The sequence below is a fragment of the Elephas maximus genome, chromosome 3 (genome assembly GCF_024166365.1).
Source record: "Elephas maximus indicus isolate mEleMax1 chromosome 3, mEleMax1 primary haplotype, whole genome shotgun sequence".
Taxonomy (NCBI): Eukaryota; Metazoa; Chordata; class Mammalia; order Proboscidea; family Elephantidae; genus Elephas; species Elephas maximus.
Window position 1 is genome coordinate 138,809,928 of NC_064821.1, and position 21,158 is coordinate 138,831,085.

At 37.4% G+C, this 21,158-nt stretch overlaps 1 protein-coding gene across 2 annotated transcripts in view; it reads left to right on the plus strand.

Annotated features, from left to right (window-relative positions):
• Positions 1-21,158, plus strand: part of PKN2 (protein kinase N2) — a 194,808-nt gene that overhangs the window by 83,435 nt on the left and 90,215 nt on the right. For both annotated transcript variants that reach the window (XM_049879693.1, XM_049879694.1), the window contains one exon: positions 7,282-7,436. In XM_049879693.1, coding sequence (XP_049735650.1) covers positions 7,282-7,436 — 155 coding nt within the window. The remainder of the gene's footprint in view (positions 1-7,281; positions 7,437-21,158) is intronic.

A 21,158-nucleotide genomic window follows, 5' to 3' on the forward strand; every position in this document is an offset into this window, starting at 1 on the left:
ATATTATCACAACTCCTAACTTAGACTCTCTGCACCTTAAAATTCTTGTCTGTGTTTTAGAGTTATTGTTGTTCATTTGATCTCATATATATAATTCTTTCAAAGAGTGCAGTGCTCTAGGTGAACATTCTTTATTAAATGAGCTGAATCCACAACAATTGTGAGGATTGCACAGGACTGGGCAGTGTTCTGTTCTGTGTGTACATAGGGTCGCTATGAGTCAGAACAGACTGGATGGCACCTAACAACAACAACAACAACAACAACATGGCAAAAAAGGTAGTACCTCATGGAGGCAATTAGATCTGCGGTCTGTTTCCTTCTTTAGTTCCTGGGTGTCCCCTTTCCTCTCTTACTCCAAGCTAATAGAGGCCAGTTGTATCTCGGGTGGCTGCTGGCAACCTTTGAAGACCCCAATTACTACTCAGTGAACTAGGAGGTAGAGCAGAAACTCTAAAACAACATTAGGCCAATTGAATAAACAGGCTCACAAAACCATGAACGAAGAACTACTAAACCTTTGAACCAAGAAAAGGAATCCTATGAGTTATTTGTACTTACGTAGTATCAACAGCTGTTGCAGCCTTTTCTGGGGGAGGGGAACTGCTGATTTTGTTGTAAAATTATATATAACATTCTGTCTGCTGTTTCGCTCTTTTTTTTCCTGGTGTGCAGCTTAGAGATATCAGTTACAGTAGTCAAGTTATGTACCCATTAACTTCAGTGGTACCAGTTTAACGAACATCACCATCAGCAAAAATTCAGTACTTCCCAAGGAATGATTCTCCCTCTTCTTCCCTCTCCTGTATCTCTTAATCTATCGTTTTCCATCTCTGTCTTTCCCTATTTTTTCAATCTTCCTATTTTTCAGTATGAATGTACTTTTTTTCATCCGTTAAAATAGCTAAGAGCAAGTCCATTCACTCAGTATGCTTATAGTCTCAGGGGAAACCGACATGAAAAGAGATCATTATAATATTGTGTAATACGTATTTCAGGGGAGGAAATATACTTTGAAGACACATTAGAGAGGCACCTAGTCAGACTGGGGTATGGTTAGAGAAGATTTTGTGAAGCTGAGTTAACAGCAATATGGAAGAAGGTAGAGATTTTGCATTTTTTGGAAATAGCAAGATGTAGATTTTTAAACACAGAAATAGTAGTGGAAAGTTAGCTTAGCGCTAGACTTCACATGCCTAGCCATCAAGCTAGGACTTAATTTGGTAGACCGGAACCATTAAAAGGATTTCAGTGGAGAAATGTGTTAGTCTTGTCTGCTTCTATCTTAAAGCACAACAATTTATATTGCTTAAATGTATATAAAGGCACAGTTTTATAAGCTTATCTCTGATGCTTTGTCTACTGTAACTTAGGCATGCATGAAGACTCTTTGATCTAATGTATAAAAGTTAAAGTAAGTTTACTGAACTTGTATAACATACATTTTAAATTGTACAGTAATGTTTAGAAGGTTAGAAGTATACAAGATTTTTTGTAATATCCAAAAACAGTTTTTGGGTGATTACAGCAATAAGTGAAGCATATAGAGATTTGCTGTCAGTCAAAATCAGGGCGTATAGTTTACTTAAGTGACAAAGTATCTACTTCGAGTGTTTTGACTTTTTTTTTATGATTTAGTAGCAGTTTCTTTTTAGTGGAAAAATAATTTTCATCTTACAGAGCTTTTAAAAATTATTTTTATTTTTGTCACTTTTCATTGTGCTTTAAGTGAAAGTTTACAATTCAAATCAGTTTCTCATACAAAAACTTATACACATGTTGCTATGTGACCCTAGTTGCTCTCCCTATAATGTGACAGCACTCACCTCTCCACCCTGTATTTCCTATGTCTGTTCAACCAGCTCTGGTCGCCCTCTGCTTTCTCATCTTGCCTCTGGACAGGAGCTGCCCACTTAGTCTCATGTGTCTACTTGAGCTAAGAAGCACACTCTTCAATAGTATAAAATTGTTTTTAGAATACAGAGAACCTCAGTGTAGCGTTTTGTTCTGAAATATGTTTCATAATGAAGAGAAGAGTTTAACAAATACAGTGCCAACCATATGTTTTATAGTGCTGTAACTTACCATAACCTACAAAGAACAAAATTGAAGATAAAGTACTGAGTGGAAAACTGATTAAAAAGAAAAATAGATGAAATCCCAGGAAGACAGCAAAATGTTTCTCTAATTTCTAAATTGAATAAATAAAATAAGTAAAACAAGGCGTGTCTAAGGTTAAATTTCTGCCTTGACTTACTCTTGTGACCTTTGCAAATTACTTAGCTTCTCTGAGTTTCAGAGTTTTTATTTGTAAAATAAAGTAATATTGCAAACCTTTCTGAATTCCTGTGAAGATTAAATGAGCAGAATTACCAGCTACTTAGCTGAGCTCTGACATATAACTTATACTTAATGCTATTATCTATTCCCTACCTCTAAAATGGGAGACTTTTAATTTATTTTGCATGCATGAACACATTTATACATTTAAATGACCTGTCTGTTCCACTTCCTCCAGAAAAGTTCCCATTTCTTCTACATAAGAACCAGAATGGTAAAAGTGTCTCACATCAGCTCCTGAAATTGCTTGAAGGAATCAGTGACGCTCCTTCCCAAACCATGATGACAACAATGATGAATGATCATTATAGCTAACATTTATTGAGCCCTTATTATGTGCTAAAATTGCTCTAAGACCTATGCAGGTTTTATTTCTACAGCAACCCCATATTTATAGCTGTGGAAACTACAGCACAGAGATGTTAAGTAAGTATATAATTAAGACCACATCAATAAGTAACAGTGACAGGATTTTAACCCAGGCATTCTGACCTCAGAATCCAGGTTCTTAATTGTTATCTTATTTCTTGTGTTCAAGTAATCCTTATTAAATATGATGGCATATTTTTCCATTAAAAAATGTGTGTGTGTGTGTATGTGTATATATATATATATACAGTAAACCAGAAAACCAAACGCATTGCTCTCAAGTCAATTTTGACTCATAGTGGCTCTACAGGACAAAGTAGAACTGCCCCATAGGATTTCCAAGGAGCATCTGGTGAATTCAAACTGCCAACCTTTTGGTTAGCAGCTGTAGCTCTTAACCACTGTAGCTTTCAACCGCTGTGCCATCAGGATTTCCAAATGCTTTGTGACAAGGAATCAAACCCAGGCCACCGTGATGAACAGGTGGTATAAATGCCACTATACCATTAGAAAACTATATAATACAATAGAGGGAGATACAACTTCATATAATAGAGGGTCAGCAAAAGAGAGGAAGACCCTCAGTGAGATGGATTGACACAGTGACTGTAGCAATGGCCTAAATCATAGCAACACTGCTTAGGGACTGGGCAGTATTTCATTCTGTTGTACATAGGGTCACTATGAATCGGAACCTATCTGATAGCACCTGACAAGAACAACACAGAATACGAGACTATTATAAATTTATACACAATTAGATTCTGTGGGTTTCTTAATGTCATAGTACAACCTGCTGTAAAGTACAGAAATTTTTTACAGATCATCTCTAACAGGTAGTCATCTAGCTTCTCCATAAATGGATCTAGAGATGGGATTTTATTACATTTTAAGGCAAACCATTTCATTGTTAGCTTGTCTAAAATGTAAGAAATTTCTCTAACGATAATTTTGTGCTCACTACTTTTACCCATTGATTTTAATTCTCTGCCCTATAGGGAAATAGTAAATATACAACTTCTTTCATAGGCAGATGTTTAAATGTTTAGACAGGAATCATTTCTCTTTATCTTAGGCTAAACACCATCAGCTGTTTTACAAACAACACCTTTCCATACCTTTCCCAGCTGAGTGGCTTTTTCTACTTTTTCTAGCTTTTTAAAAAATGAGCTCACTATAAACTAAGTTCATATAACAAATACTGTGTAGTTTAGATTTCTAATAAGAATCTTATTTATGTATAAACAAAAGAAAAGGAAGAGGGGAAAACAAAATATCCCCAGAACTGAATATACTTAACTGTTCAGTGAATGTTACAAAGTGCAGTTAATTTGTGGGCTCAGCAGAGGTACACTTACGCCTACTACAGCGACTACTACTACTAAAAAAAAATTTTTTTTTTTTTTTTTTTACTACTAGTTGGTATTTATTGAATACTTGCTATACACCATGCTCTTTTCTAAGCACTTTACATATGATTTATTTAATCCTCACAGTAATCCAGTGCCGTAGTTGCTGTTACCACTATTTAACAGATGAGGAAAAGGAGACACAGAGCTGTTAAGTAACTTAACTGATATTATATGGTTAATAAGTGTCAAAACTAAGATTCAAACCCAGGCGCTCCTAACCGGTGTATTATATATGTTAAGTAGTTCTTTTGTGATCTGATCTGAGAGCCTATCTACCTTTTATAACAGTTTTCTATAAGAATATGTTACTTAGGAAGTTATCTTTTGGAGCAGCTCATTTGTAATTTGATGAGTTCAGTGAACATAAAAACCTTTCCTGAATTGAATCCCAGCTAATAGCTGTGACTTTACCTGTTTCCTGATATGTAAATGTGGATAATATCAGCTTCAAAATATTATTTTAAGGATTAATATTTTTCTGTTTATCTCCACACACACATTCATCTACATGTATGTTTGTGTAATTATACCATTGTATGTGTAAGTACACACACAGTCTAGTATAGTTGCGTACTAGGCCATTAAGTATTAAAGCAGCAGCATAACACAATTAAGAGGATAGACTTCAGAGCAAGCAGAACTGACTGAATTCAAATCCAGATTCCGCCATTTACTAGCCATATGACGTTGGGCAAGTTTCTTTTATTTTTTAATTGTGCTTTAGGTAAAAGTTTACAAATTAAGTCAGTCTCTCATACAAAAAGTTATGTATACCTTGCTGTGCACTTCCAGCTGCCCTCCTCCTAATGAGACAGCACATCCCTCCTCTCTACCCTGTATTCCCTGTGTCCATTCAACCAGCTCCTGTCTGCCTCTTCCTTCTCATCTTGCCACCAGACAGAAGTTGCCCACATAGACTCAAGTGTCCTCTTGAGCCAAGAAGCTCACTCATCACCAGTATCATTGTCTGTCTTGCAGTCCAGTCCAATCCCTGTCTGTAGAATTGGCTTTGGGAATGGTTCCAATCTTGGGCTAACAAAGGGTGCGGGGACCATGACTGTCAGGGTCCCTCCAGTCTCTCAGACCATTAAGCCTGGTCTTTTTACAAGAATTTGAGCTCTACATCCCACTGTTCTTCTGCTCCATCATGGATTCTCTGTTGTGTTCCCTGTCAGGGCAGCCTTGGACGAGTTTCTTAACCTCTCTGTGCCCTAGTATTCTCATCTGTAATATGGGTGTAATACTCGTCACAAAGCTGTTTATGAAGATTAATGAGTTTATATTTGTAGAACACTTAGATTAGACTTTGTACCTAGTAAGTTATATATAAATGTTAAAATATTATTTTACAACATAATCTAACATAGTATCTATATTTTTATAAATTCATTAAAAATTGTACACTTGCGAATTAGTAATTTTTTTTAACAAGTATAGAACTTAGACATGAAATATATTTGTTAAAACCAGTTAGTTAAAAACCACCTTATATTGCAGAGGAGAGGTGGTAACCCTGAAAAACAAAGGTTAAGTAATTTGGGGTTTAGGCATTTTGCCAGTGATTACTAGGTTTATTATCACCTGAACCAGGCCTTAGTACCCTAGTGTAGTCTTTTTTTTAATGAGGAACCTGGTGTGGATAAAACACAAAGTAATAAACTTAGTTATGAGAAATTTTAGTTACACAATATAATTATTATAAGTGTTTGAGGTGGTAGTGGATCACCCAGAATAATTAGAGTCCTTTTTGAAATTTGTATTTATTTATTTTATGGTTTTGTGTTTATGTTTTTTAAGAGCATTGGATGCTTTATGAGAAGCCATGGACTTGAAATTTTTGTCTCCCTATGCCATTCTTCCCCCATCAATTTGATATACCTCCATTTGGTGTCTTTGAAACATTTTTCATTGTGAATGAATATCCTAGTAGTAGGAACAAGTGAAGACTTGTATGTATATGCTTAAGTTATTAGTAATTAATGGTAGCACTATATTGCTGCTTCCCTTAATTCAGTTTATAAAGAATTACTTCAGTGAATTTTGTATAACATCTGAATATGCCTTCTTCTCTGACCAAATAATAAGTAGAGAATTTGTTTTAATTGTTGAATAGACTAGTCAAGTTGATTTGACCTAATTTAAAAATAATAGTATAGGCATTCCCCGAGTTATGAACGAGATCCATTCCTAAGTGTGTCTCTAAGTTGAATTTGTAGCTAAGTTGGAACAGGTGCATACAGTTCTTATTTAGCCTTACTTCAGTGCAAGAAATGAGTTCTTTTGTGGTGCAGTGATTAAAGCACTCAGCTGCTAACGAAAGGTCAGCGATTCGAACCCACCAGCTGCCCTGAACCCTCTAGCCACTCTGTGGGAGAAAGATGTGGCAGTCTGCTTTTGTAAAGATTTACAGCCTTGGAAACCCTGTGGGGCAGTTCTACTCTGTCCTATTTAAAATAAAAAAAAAAAAAACACCTGTTGCCATCGAGTACATTCTGACTTATAGTGACCCTATAGGACAGAGTAGAACTGCCCCATAGAGTTTCCAAGGAGCACCTGGTGGATTTCAACTGCTTTGGTTAGCAGCTGTAGCTCTTAACCACTACGTCGCTCTGTCCTATAGTGTTCCTGTCGTTGGAATCAACTTTACGACAGTGGGCTTGGGTTTTGGATTTTAGTGTAAGAAAAGGCTTGAAGTCTTTTTGATGATGTAAAAGCTGCATGTGCAGCAAGTGAAGGTGATTGTGATGAAGAATTTGTTGCAAGCAGAGGTTGGTTCAGTTGTTTCAAAGTGAGGGCAAATTTACGTAACATTAAAGGGCAGATACGACTTGGGGAGTATGAGTTGTCTGTAAGTCAGACATTCATAACCTGAGGACTTACTGTATAAGGAAGGACCTTAGGCATCATCTGATTCAGCTTCCTACTCAATGTAATCATTTCTACAGTATCCCTGACAGATGGTTCTACAACTATACTGGAATATTTCCTTTGCTTGAGTTGGTTGAATTCTTGTATTATCTGAAAGCATAAAGAGATTCCATTTAGGTGACTTCATGCTCATTTCAAATCCTGATATTCTTTATTTTTTGAAAAATTATCTTCTAATTTTAAACAGCAGTTGGGCCTAATAAGTAATTTTAACATAATATTTAATTTACAGATTGCCCAAGGACTCCAGATACTCCAAATAATGACCCTCGTTGTTCTACTAGCAATAATAGATTGATGGCCTTACAAAAACAATTGGATATAGAACTTAAAGTAAAGCAAGGTGCAGAGAACATGATACAGATGTATTCAAATGGCTCTTCAAAGGTAAGTACCATAAAGAGATGTAACTGTATATTTTAAACTATTTAAGTAGTCTAACCCAACCCAGTACCATCAGGTTTCGTGAATTGAGTATACATTCCCAAAACCTCATTGCTGTCGAGTTGATTCTAACTCATAGCGACCCTGTAGGAAAGAATAGAACTGCCCCATAGGGATTCTAAGGAGCAGATGATGGATTCGAACTGCCCACTTTTTGGTTTGCACCCAAGCTCTTAACTACTTCACCACCAAGTCTCTTTTGGGTATAGTGATGAAATAATTATTTTCTCAGTTTTGTAGTTTGAACCCCAATCTACAGATTTTAATTCTTCAGTTTTGTGCTTAAAAGGTACAAATAATATCCTAAAATCAGTATATTTTAATACAAACTGTAAAATAATATTTGATCGTGCCTCATTTACTTTGTGAAAAAGTTGCACGAAACATAGCCTTTAGTAGTAACATGCAGCTCCTTCAGATATTTTATGGTCTCTGTTATTTTGGATATATGCTTTGGTATTTATTTTGAGCCATACAAAAATGCATTAATGAATGTGTTACAGGACTTTTACTATTATAACTTCAGAAGTTATTACATTAAAAATTAGTGTTCTAAAGCTGGATTAGGTATTTAGTGTTACACAGAATGATAAATTCTTATTTTACATTAGATTGAATTGAAAATTAAGATCATTATTTTAGCCAGAGCTAGTGAGCTGTAACTGAAGGCTTAAGCTTTGCCTCCAGATACAGTCTGAATGCAGTAACATGATTTAAAAGAGAAATGATTGTAACTTGGAAACCAGATTCTTTAATTACTTTCATATTTATTTTACTTTCTTAAACTTTATTATTACAATAGTCAGTATTTCTATAATTGTTTAGCCTCAGCAACTTTCTTATCTGAGCTTTTAAATGTTATTATAGTGACTACCACATAAAAAACCCTCAGCAAATGGTAATAATTAGTATTTTCTTGCAGTCCAATACATGCTTGTATGTATTTTAGCCCATTTAATGTTTAAAACAACTCTTGGTAAGAAAAGAAGAGGTGATAATCCTTACTTTATAGATCAGGTAATTGAATCTGAGACTTTAAACGATTGACCTTAGGACATTTATCTAGTAAACTAAGGAATCCCCAAATCTATATCTCCAATTGTGGCCTACCTTCTAAGCTCTAGTGCCATATTCCATAATCTGCTGGACATCTTCAGTTCCAGGAACTTCAACTAAGTTTGTCTAATACTGAACTAATTATATTTCCTTTCCTTGTTTATTAGCACTGCCATCTACCTACTCTCTTAATTCGAGAAACCTAAAAATTTTCCTTGATTCCTTGGTCATGAAACTCCCATCACAACCTTATTCTATCCTCAACTGATCTGCTGCTCACTTCCAATTGAATCAGTTAACCCCTATGGCCTCGGTTGTACCTCCTAATTGTCTTTCACATGTGTCTCTTTGTCTTTATGGCGTTAGTTCAGGCCCTTGTCATCTTTCAACTGGAGTACTGTAGTAGCCTGTGCTTTGGTTTTTCTGTTTCTGATTACTATGTGGGATTAGGGTTAGAACAGAGACTTTGGAGTCCAACAAACCTGTGTTCATAATGCAGTCTTTCACTTACCAGCTCTTTGTCCAAACTGAGTCTCAGTTTTTTCAAATGTGTAATTAAGATGCTAATATCTACCCTGTATGGTTATTATAGGAATTAGAGATGACTCGTGTAAAACACCTAGCACAGGGCTCAAGAAGCGATGGGAATGTTTGCTGATGCTATTATTATTAAATGACATATTTTATTTCTAGATATGTGAAATTGAGTGTATTTCTCCTTATTAGTCCTTTAGCAGCTTTTCATTACTAATAGTAGTTACTTTTCTGAGCCTCAAACTTCTGTTGAGTATCAGTTTAAAGCATAGACCTTTTCCCCTTAAAATACATATTTATGCTCTTAAGAACTATCTACATAGGATCAAATTGACAACAGCAACTCCAAAGATTAGATAGAAACTTGATGGGGCAGTGAGTTTATGTTAATGGTGAAGGAACAACTCAGAAAAGGAGGGTGAAGTGGTTGCACAACTTGATAAATGTAATCAATGTCTCTGAATTGTACACGTAGAAGCTGTTGAACTGGTATATATTTTGCTGTGTATATTCTCAACAACAACAAAATAAGTAAAAATTTTAAAAAATGCATATACAGTCTATCTGCATTATTCATGGATTCCATATTTGTGAATTCACCTACTTGCTGAAATATCTCTGTAACCTGTAACTTGTGTAACTTACAACTTGTGGTGTGTTCATGGTCATTTACAGACATGTACAAAACAGAAAAATTTGAGCTGCCTAATCCACAGGTTTCCAGCTAAGGTCAAAAAGAGCAACATTGCCTCCTTGTTTTAGCTCTGTACTGTAAACAGGTGTCCTTTTCATGATCTATTTAGTGACATGTTCTTCACATTTTTGTGCTTTTTGTTGGTGGTGTCGCTGTTTAAAATTGCCTTCAAGTGTAGTGATGAAGTGCAAAAGATTGTGGTGTGCCTTACGGACAAAATACATGTATTAGATAAGCTTCATTCAGGCATTTGTTAAGGTGCTGCTGGCTCTGAGTTCACTGTTGATACAGCAACAGTATATATTGAGTAAGATATCTTTAAACAGAAATACATAAAACAAGGTTATGTATTGATCAGTTGACAAAAATATTGTTACTAGAGGTTCACAGAACCCCAATCCCGCATTTCCCCTAGGAGCAGTGGCTCAGTATTTTCTCATTGAGTGTTCATGGCGACTTTATAGAACATAACTACCACGAATAACAAGAATTGAGTTTATATATACATAAACACATTGCTTTGCATTCAGTTTCTTAAAACCATATTAAGAACATCGAACCTATTAAATTTTGTCCAAATTGTGATATATAAGGACTTTTACAATATGACCCTGATGCTGCTTTATAGTTTTATTTGAATTCTCTGAAGCTGTGAAGCCACTGATCTCTCCTTTCTTCTTGATATTTTTTCCCAGCTCCCATCATACCATACTCTTCTGGCTCTATTCCCATTTCTTTAACTGTTTCTTCTCACTATCCTTTACTAGATCATTTTTCTTTTTTTAACCAACATCCTCTCTTGTTTAGAGCAGTGGTTCTTAATTCTACTGGGATTATAGACCACTTTGAGAATATGGTGAAACCTATGGCCCTATCACTCATCCATCTATCAATATACACGCTCAGTTTTCCAAAACTTTAAGGGATTAATGAAGCCCTAAAACTAATCTATCTACTCCAGATTTAAAAGCAGTTTCCAGTGTAATTTTAAAATGATAAAAATGAAAAATCTCAAAGATTGGAGGTCAATAATACAGAAAATAACAACTCTAAAGAATAAATGTTCAAAATTAAGGCAGTTGTATCCTATCAAACACCATATCATATGCATAATATATCAAGTAGAAACAAACGTATTTCTCTAAAAATAACAAAAGAAACTCTTTTGAAATATAAATGGCATACAATCCAATTAATTTGATGTAATAGCCCTTTAAAATATTTATGGCCTACACTCACTTCTCTCTCTTCAGCATCTTCTCAGATTTCATTTGGGGTGGGTAGATGGGCTATATGGCTCTAAGCAAAGATTTTTTTCCTCTGATTTTAAATTCTTCCTCTACTGAAACAAAAGAATTTCCTAGTAACCTTTATTCTGAAATTATTTTAAAGCTATCTGTTAAAATATGGAAGAAACATTGATTTAGAGAGGCCAGAATCTTTAAAATAAATGAGTTGAGAGTAGAAAGGTAGATTTTATGGTGCACCTTTCTGTTTTTTTTCTAAGAATGTTTGGAAATTATTTAAAACTATAGAACCTTAGGTTGGAAGATTCTAGGTAATCTTGTTCAGTGGTTCCAAACATTTTTTCTGCCCTATCATACCTAAGAAAAAGGACATGCTCCTGTTGGTAACTCTTGCTCCTCATAGACTGATTTTAAATAGGAAGTTACACGTTCATTCCAGATCCCCACCAGTAAAGCTTTGAGTAGATGACTTGTAGTGAGAAATGTGTCATAGCTGAAAGACAAACCAGATTATTTGTATAAAATTAAGCATTTGGAATTCTATCATATAAGATATAGGGAGTTGCTGAAAGACTTTTAGCAGGGGAAATAGAGAATCAAATTTAAAGTTTACAGAGTTTGCATCCATCTTCCTTGGCCCTGAGTTAATTACAAAGGGTCAAGTCTACAGGCAGCAAATTTAGTTAGGTTTCTGTAGTACAGGCTAAACATGCTTCATCCTTGTATTAACAGCAATGAAAGCAAAGAAAAGAAAGTCAAGGTATTTAGGTAGAATAAATATATGGTGTCTGGGTATAAGGAAAGCAGAGCCAAAGATGATTTTTATTTTGATTATGTAGGCAGACTGGTGAATAGTGGAGCTTTTCACTACAGGGACTTGATCAGGAGGAGCAAATTTAGGGACAGGGATGACTAATTGAGTTTGGCAGTGAACAGTGGTCTTCAGAATTCTAGGTATTTGGATTCTTTATGATAAAAATTATTATCCTTGCACATGTTATAGCTAGAGTTGTTCTTTAAAAATATAAGTCAGGTATTTTCACTCTTCTGCTCAAAACCCTCCAATGGCTTTCCCCTATACTTAAAGCAAAGTCTAGAGTCCTTAATGTGACTTAGACTCTCTGAGGCAATACAAGATTTATCCCTGATTACCTTTCTGACCTCATCTTCTAAAATACTTTCATCCTCTCTCATTACTTTCTAGGTACACTGGCTTCATGCTATTCCTTTAGCATACCAAGCACACTCTTACCTGAGGGCCTTTGCCCTTCTGTGCCTCTGCCTAGAAATCTCTTTTCCCACATGTTTTCGTGGCTTCCTCCTTTACTTTAAGGTCTCTACACTAGCAAGTTCTTCACTACCATCCTATGTAAAATACCACTGTCTGCACTCCCTATCCTTTTCATTACTGTAACATTATATGAAATTACATGTTCAGCTTCTTTATCATCTATTTCTATCATTAGAATGTAAATTTCAAATGGACAGGGACATTGTCTTGTTTATCACTGTGTCCTCCTTGTCCAGAATAATACCTGCTATATTGAGGTACTTAGCTACAAATATTCGGTGTTTGTTGAAGGAAAGGATACTGCTGCACCATCCATTCATTGTCAGTTAACTTCACTTGACCCATGAATCACCCATTGTTCTTTTTAGTTCATGACCAAGTATTATAATTATTTTCATATTATTCCTTTTATGACTAAGATGTTCTTATGGTTAATATAAAGATCTAAGGAATGGAATGCAGTTATCTTATACTGCTGCCCAAAGAGTGATATACTCTGGCATCTCCTCATTAATAGGCAGTTGTGGCTCTTAAGCAGCACCACTGATTTCAGAATAATCTCTGAGGGCTTGATTAAGATATGTTGAGGAGCTATCTCCCATTCACATATTCAGGTAACAAACCAAACTATTTAATAAAAATGTAGGATTCTTTCCAGTTACGTATCTTTTCTTTGTTTCTTTTCTTTTTTTTTTTTAATGCTCCTAAGTATTTATGTACTTACTCCTCATTTGGAAAAACCTGCCCATCCATTCATATCCCCCATCCCCCAATCCTCATCCTCTGATCTTGACATATTCCAATCTTTAACTGTACTTCAGACCCATGAAACCTTTCCAAATTCCCTCAACTAAAATTGATTCTACCCTCCTTTGAATTTTTCTTTGGCTACATTGAAATTTTTGAAGCATTTAGTAACTGTTTTCCCCTGTATTAAACTGTAAGCTTCAGGGGTAGCATCCTAACTAATCAATCTTTGTATTTTCACGAGTCTGACAACATATAGAAAGTAAGCCATAAATATGTGATGAATACATATAGACAATGATTAGCTTACTTATTTCTGAAAGGTATGTGTATGATGTAGTTTTTGTTTTGAGGTACAATTTTAAAACATAGAATTTATAAAGTTATTTTTATTCATAGTTAAATATTGGCCATTCAAAATAAAGCTCGTTGGTATTATGGACAGTGCTAATTATCAGTGGTAAATTACTTTAACTAGTCTACTAGGTGGAACTGTATGAAATTGCTGGAGCTTTTTTGTTTTTGTTAAAATCAGCCAAATACTGGTAATTTCCTATGATTCAACTTAATACATGTAAAAATCTTCCCAAAGTTTATCTACATAAAAGCCAATGTCTTAGGCTGGGTTTTCTAGAGGAGCAAAACCAGCTTAAGCATTTATATGTACATAAAGAGATTTAATTCAAGGAAATGGCCCACGCAGTTGTAAAGGTTGGCAAGTCCCAAATCTGTGAGTCAGGCTGGAGGCTTCTCCTGACTCACGTGGTAACAGCAGCTGAGAAACCCAAAATCAGTAGGTCAGGCAGGAGGCTGCTGGCTTACAGAGTTGTGACATGTGGCTCATCCCAAGATCTGCAGGTCAGGCAGCAGGCTGCTTGCTCATGTCCCAAGAACCAGAGGTCAGAGGATGAATAGTCAGTGGCAGGATCCAGAGAGAGAGCTTTGCCAGAACATCCATATATATTGGATGCAGGCCACACCCACAAGGAAGCTGGATAGGTTTCAACTGATAGGGTTTCAACTGATTGGGTGCCAACATCGGATCATAAAATAGAGAGTGATGACATAATATCTGCCAAACCACTGAGAATCATGGCCTACCCAAGTTGACACATGACCTTAACCACCACGTCCACCCCTTGTCAACTTGGCACCTGCACACATCTCTTTAAACCATACATAATCTCTAAATAAAGACAATTATGGATGGAGTCATACTTGTGCCTAACATGGTATAACTAACACACATACAACTGAAAACACACTAGCCCCGTTTACATCTTATATGTTATGATAAGTATGGAATAAGGGAGGGAGGAAAACAAAGATATTTGCTATACACATACACATGTATAACAAAACAAGGTAGAAATAATAAAAACAATTACAGACCCCATTTCTGTGATTGATCACATGGTCATAGCTGTAGTTTAAAACTGCCTGCTCCAACCACCCATCCCATATTCCTTTGCCCTCAGGAAGCACCTCAGCTGGTTGTGGTTCTTTGCCTGGTGGGGTGACCCAAACTTTCCTTCTTGAGGGATCTGGATCATTAGTAGACATGTGGGAATTGGGTGCTGTAGTTTTCCATTGACCTACTCACAGGGCATGGTAGTACTAAGCAATGTCCTAAGAGATCTTCTGTATTCCAGACATACTCTTCTTTAGCTCCATTATGTAATACCAGTCCAATTTCCCCTTGGTAATCAGGATCAGTTACAACAGCCAGTACAGTAACTCCGTTTTTTATCTGTTGATCCAGAGGCATGAAGCACCCAAAGTGGCCGAGTGACATTCTTAACTTTTAGTTCAGTGCAATCAGTGTTGTATCTCCTGGTGGGAGCGTTCCTCTCTTTGGAGCTAAGATCTCGGAGCCCTCAGAGAATAGGATCACAGGGACAGGAAGCAAAAGTTTTGTGAGTGGGTCACTGGGGGTAATAGTGAGTGGTGCCACTCCCATTTCTGCCCCTTGATTCCTGGACCCATGAATCCTGGCTATGGGAGAAACAGCACCATGTATTGGAATATACAGCCTCCTTGAGAATATTGCCCCAACCCTGCAAGGAATTGCCACCTAGCTGGTGCCGTAGTTGTGTTTTTGGAAAGCTGTTCCACCGTTCTATCAAGTCAGCTGCTTCAGGATGATGGGGAGCAAGGTAAGATCAGTGAATTCTGTGAGCATGGGTCCATTGCCATACTTCATTTGCTGTGAAGTGAGTCCCTTTATCCAAGGCATTGCTGTGTGGAATACCATGATGGTAGATGAGGCATTCTATAAGTTCATGGATGTTAGTTTTGGCAGAAGCATTGCATACAGCGAAGACAAATCTGTATCCATGTGTCAATCCTAGTAGGAATAAAACGCTGCCCTTTACATGATGGAAGTGGTCTTTGTAATGAAACTGTCACCAGGTTGCTGGCTGATCATCTCGAGGAATGGTACCATATCAGGGACTTAGTGTTGATCTCTGCCACTGGCAGTTTGGACGCTCAACAGTGGCTGTAGCCAAGTTGGCCTTGGTGAGTGAAAGTCCATGTTGCTGAGCCCATGCATAACCTCCATGTCTGCCACCATGGCTAGTTTTTTCATGAGCCTATTGGGCAATGACAGGAGTGGCTGGGTAAAGAAAATGACTAGTTTCTACAGAATGTGTCATCGTATCCACTTGATTATTAAAGTCATCCTATGCGGAGGTCACCCTCTGGTAAGCATTCATGTGAAACACAGATATCTTCAGTTCTTTGGCCATTCAGAGTTGTCTATCCGTATAACTTTTCCCCTTACCTCCTTGTCACCAATTTTCCAATCAATTTGCCTTCCAAGTCCCTGACCATACGGTAAAAGCACTGGCCAGTTTACAGTCACACACATGGCCATTTCTCCTTCCAAGGAATGTGAGTAACTAGAGAAACTGCTTGCAGTTCTGCCCATTGGGAGGATTTCCTTCACCACGTCCTTCAAAGAGGTCCAAGAAAGGGGTTACAGTGCTGCTGCCATCCACTTTAAAGTGGTGACTGCATATTGTGCAGAACCATCTGTAAATGAGGCATGAGTTTTCTCTTCCTCAGCCAACTGATCTTAAGGATTACCAGATGAGGCCATGGTGGAGACTATGAAAGGAAAGATGTGACAGGAGTGGAGACCATGGGCATTCGGACTGCTGCCTCATGTAACTTAAACTTGTACCTTCACAACCTGCTCGAGCCCGGTGGCTTACGTGTTGGTGTGATGCTGGAAACTATGTCACCAATATTTCAAATACCAGAGGGGTCACCTGTGGTGGACAGGTTTCAGCGGATCTTCCAGACTCAGATAGACTAGGAAGACGGACACGACGGTCTACTTCTTAAAAAATTGGCTAGTGAAAACCTTTTGAGTAGCAGCAGAACATTGTCTGATATAGTGCTAGAAGATGAGCCCCTCAGATTGGAAGGCACTCAAAATATGACTGTGAAAGAGCTGCCGCCTCAAAGTAGAGTCGATCATAATGATGTGGATGCAGCAGAGCTTTCAAGACCTTCATTTGCTAATATGATGTGACTCAAAAAGAGAAGAAACAGCTGCAAACATCCATTAACAGTCAGAATATGGAATGTACAACGTATGAATCTAGGAAAATAGGAAGTCGTCAGAAATGAAGTGGAAGGCTTAAAGTTCAATATCATAGGCATTAGTGAGCTGAGGTGGACTGGTATTGGTCATTTTGAATCGGACAGTCAAAATGGCCTACCACACCACGAATGACAAATTAAAGAGAAATGATGTCACATACATTGACAAAAAGGACATTTCCAGATGTATGAGGAAGTACAACGCCATCAGTGGTAGGATAATGTCTGTACACCTACAAGGAAGACCAGTTAATGTAACTGTTACTCAGATTTACACACCACCTACTAATGCCAAAGATGAAACAGGTTTTCATCAACTTCTGCAGTCTCAAATTGATCAAACATGCAATCAAGATGCATTGATAATTAGTGAAAATTGGAAACATAGGAGAAGGATCGGTAGTTGGAAAATACGGCCTTGGTGATAGAAACAATGCCAGAGATCGCATGGTAGAATTTTGCAAGACCAACAACTTAATCATTGCAAATGCCTTTTTTCAATAGTATAAACAATTACTATACACGAGGACCTCACTGGATGGAATGAATAGGAATCAAATCTGTGCAAAGAGATGATAGAAAAGCTCAGTGTCATCAGTCAGAACGAGGCCAGGGCCAACTGCAGAACAGACCTCAGTTACAAATATGCAAGTTCAAGTTGAAAAAAATGAAAACAAGTCCATGAGAGCAAAAATATGACCCAGTATATCCCGCCTGAATTTAGAGACCATCTGAAGTATAGATTTGATACTTTGAATACTAATGACTGAAGACCAGGCGAGTTGTGGGATGACATAAAAAACATCATACATGAAGAAAGCAAAAGATCCTTAAAATGACAGGAAAGAAAGAAAAGACCAAAATGGATGGCAGAAGAGACTCTGAAACTTGCTTCTGAACATAGAGCAGCTAAAGCAAATGGAAGAAATAATGAAGTAAAAGAGCCAAACAAAAGATTTCAAAGGGCAGCTTGAGAAGACAGTGTAAAGTCTTATAATGAAATGTGCAAAGACCTGGAGTTAGAAAACCAAAAGAGAACACACTCAGCATTTCTCAAACTGAAAGAACTGAAGAAAAAAAAATTCAAGCCTCGAGCTGCAATATTGAAGGATTCTAAGGGGAAAATATTGAACAACAGGGGAAGCATCAAAAAAAGATGGAAGGAATACACAGAGTCAATTGTACCAAAAAGATTTGGTTTACATTCAACCTTTTGAGGAGGTAGCACTGACCAAGAACTGATGGTATTGAATGAAGAAGTCCAAGCTGCACTGAAGGCATTGGCAAAAAACAAGATTCCAGGGACTTATGGAATACCAACTGAGATGTTTAACAGATACTGTGCAGGAGGTGCTCACTTGCCAAGAAATTTGGAAGACAGCTACCTGGCCAACTGACTAGAAGAGATCCATATTTTTGCCCATTCTAAAAAATGGCAAGCCAACAGAATGCAGAAATTATCGAACGATATCATTAATATCACATGTTGGGGGTTGTGGGTCTGTAAACTGGCTGAAGTCTGAGAATTGATTGACATCTGCGAATGGATTGAAGGGCCTTGACTATTTTGTTGATTCGAGTTGCACTGTCGTTCACCTGACTTAGAATTCTTTAGCTTGTACAGATCAAGTAAATAATTTAGATATCCCATCCATTTCACTCCTAAGGACACCATGACTAAGTAGCCAAAACCGTAAGTCCACATGAGTCAGACTATTCTCATTACTGCTTTTACTCTGCTGTCCATTACAGTAACCATGCTCACCTCGTCTTTGGCCATTAAGTGCTGCTTCGTGGTCCGTACCACTGAGGGATCAGCCCCATTGTAGTTAAAAAAAAAAAGTTCTGTTTGGGCAGTTCTCATTGTCAAATCCTGCTTACATAAAATAGCAATCACGGCAGTCTTCAGTGATACCAGGGCTCCCTTCACAAATTTGTTCCTTGCCACTGTGGTTAAAGGTGTGTTCTCCAGGCACTCCATGGGTAGGTCTGTGGGTCTAACCAGATAAATCCACTCTAACATATGCCAGTTTCCTTAAGCCTTTGGATAACTTCTTCTACAGTATACCAAGGCAGGTCTGACATTTCATCTTGATTTAGTATAGGCTAAAAAAAAAAAATTTTTTTTTTTTTTTTTTACCACTTAATCCATGCTTCAGTGAACCAACCAGATAAACTCTTAGATCCTTTACTGACCTCTGGAGCTGAAACATTGAGTAAAGAATCTGTACTCAGTGTGCCCATAAAACTCAGACTGATCCAACTTTATGTTCCTTTCACCATTATCCTACACCTTTAATAGCCATTCCCATACATATTTTCCAGGTATTTGTTCGTATATATTGGAAAAATCAAGTATTTATTTTGAAGCGTAGTATACCTTCTCATGGGACACATTTTGTATTTCATCTCGTGGGGCTTGCTGGAACTTGGTCTAGTTATAGGTTGGGGGAAAAAAAAAAACAGGTGGTAGGGGTGGGTCCTGGGGACATTCAGCAATGTCTTATAAGGCATCTGCCTCAGGTGATGCCCCAGGTAGTGGCCCCGGGAGATATCGTACCAAAGGCTCTTCAGGCACAGCTGGGTTAATCTCATATGGGGGTAGAAGGGGTAAGGTTTTAATGGGGAGGGTGGCTTAGTAGACAAAGATGGAGTGATCTTTTCAGATGGGGTTAAGAGGGCTGGTTCTTTTGGCAGGAGTGATTCAATGGAATTTAGGGGCTCAATGTCCCTAAATAATGTCCCCAGATAATGTCTGATTATCTGCCCCTATGACCGCATCCCAAGTTTCAGGATTCCATTTTTTTCCCTTATTTTACTTTACTTCAGACACCATTCGAGGTTGGGAATTCATTGTCGTAATTCAACCACTGTTATGGTAAGAGTGGTTTTCAGCAGCATCATCTCTGTTACTACAAGAAATGAGGCTTTCTTTCATGGTGCAAGTGGCAACTTCGAGGTCTTTTATGTGGCGCTTGAGCTGTGACTCTGAAGCTCTGAGCTGATCTCTTTCTTTCCACTTTTTCTAATGAAAGCCGGACCAACCAACAAGTTTACTTATATTTCTCATTCTCACAAAATTGTAGAAAAATATCAAATATGCTGTCACGTAGAGCCCTGTCTCTCTCAAATATTTGATCCTTTGGCAGTAATACTTCTTGTATTTCCATTGCCACCTTATACCATGGATTAGCAGTGCCCTTTTTATTACTGAAGGCAGAATCATCAATGCCTTTAACACTAGCCAGACTTGGGAACCGATTCAGAAAACTCATACTTAAGATTCTGTTCCTCTAGAACCACTCTCAGTACCTAATATCTTAGGCTGGGTTCTTTAGAGGAGCAAAAGCCATGAGGCATGTGTATGTAAACATACATATAGAGAGATTTATTTCAAGGAAATGGCTCACACAGTTGTGGAAGCTGGCAAATCTTAAATCCATGGGTCAGGCACTAGGCTGGAGGCTTCTCTTGACTCGTGGTAACAGGTGTTGAAGAACCCAAAATTCGCAGGTCAGGTGGAAGCCTCACGGGGTTGCGGAAAATGGCACATCCCAAGATCTGCAGATCAGGGGCCAGGCTGCTGGCTTATGTCCCAAGAACCAGAGGTCAGAGGATGATGAGTCAGATGCAGGATCCAGACAGCTTTGCCAGAATATCTGTCTATAATCTTTCTGTCTGTCTGTATCTATCATCTATCTGATCTATCTAATCTATCATCTGTCTGTCTGTCTATCACCTATCTATCATCTATCTATCTATATATCATCTACCTATCTATCATCTATCTATCTATCATCTAATCTGTCTATCTAATCTATCTATCAGATGTAGGCCACACCACCAAGGAAACTGATTTATCTTTTAACTGATTGGCCTTTCAACTGCTTAGCTACTTATATCAGATCACAAAATTGAGAATGGTTACATAATATCTGCTGAACCACTGAGAATCATGGCCTAGCCAAGCTGACATATAACCTTAACTATCACAGCCAGTATTTCTCGAATATGTAAACCAGTTCACTTACATCAGACCCACCTTATATTTTGCCTTGTATATATTAGTGCTCATTCAAAATCTACTGCCTGCCAGAGAGCATGAAACTGACAATGAAAACTCACTGAATGCTTGAAATCATAAAACTGACAGTGTAGTAACTATATTGCTCGTGACAGATAATATCTATAAAGTCAGTTTTAAAAATCTTCATCGTACTTTGACATCTGTACATATCCTTCAGATGTCTGTGTGTGGGAAAATTCACTTACTGTTTAGATAGAAGTGCTATTCTAGTTAAGAAAGGAGTATTTCCAGAGACTTAAATGACAAAACTACTGTTGTTCACATAATTGAAAAGCATAGTGTTATATGAACTGTTTATTTCAGATTTATACTTTTACACTGGCACTTCCAAAAAATAAGATATCCTATCATTTTTTTCTCTAAAAGACAACATTTGAGTGCCAGCCATATTCCAGGC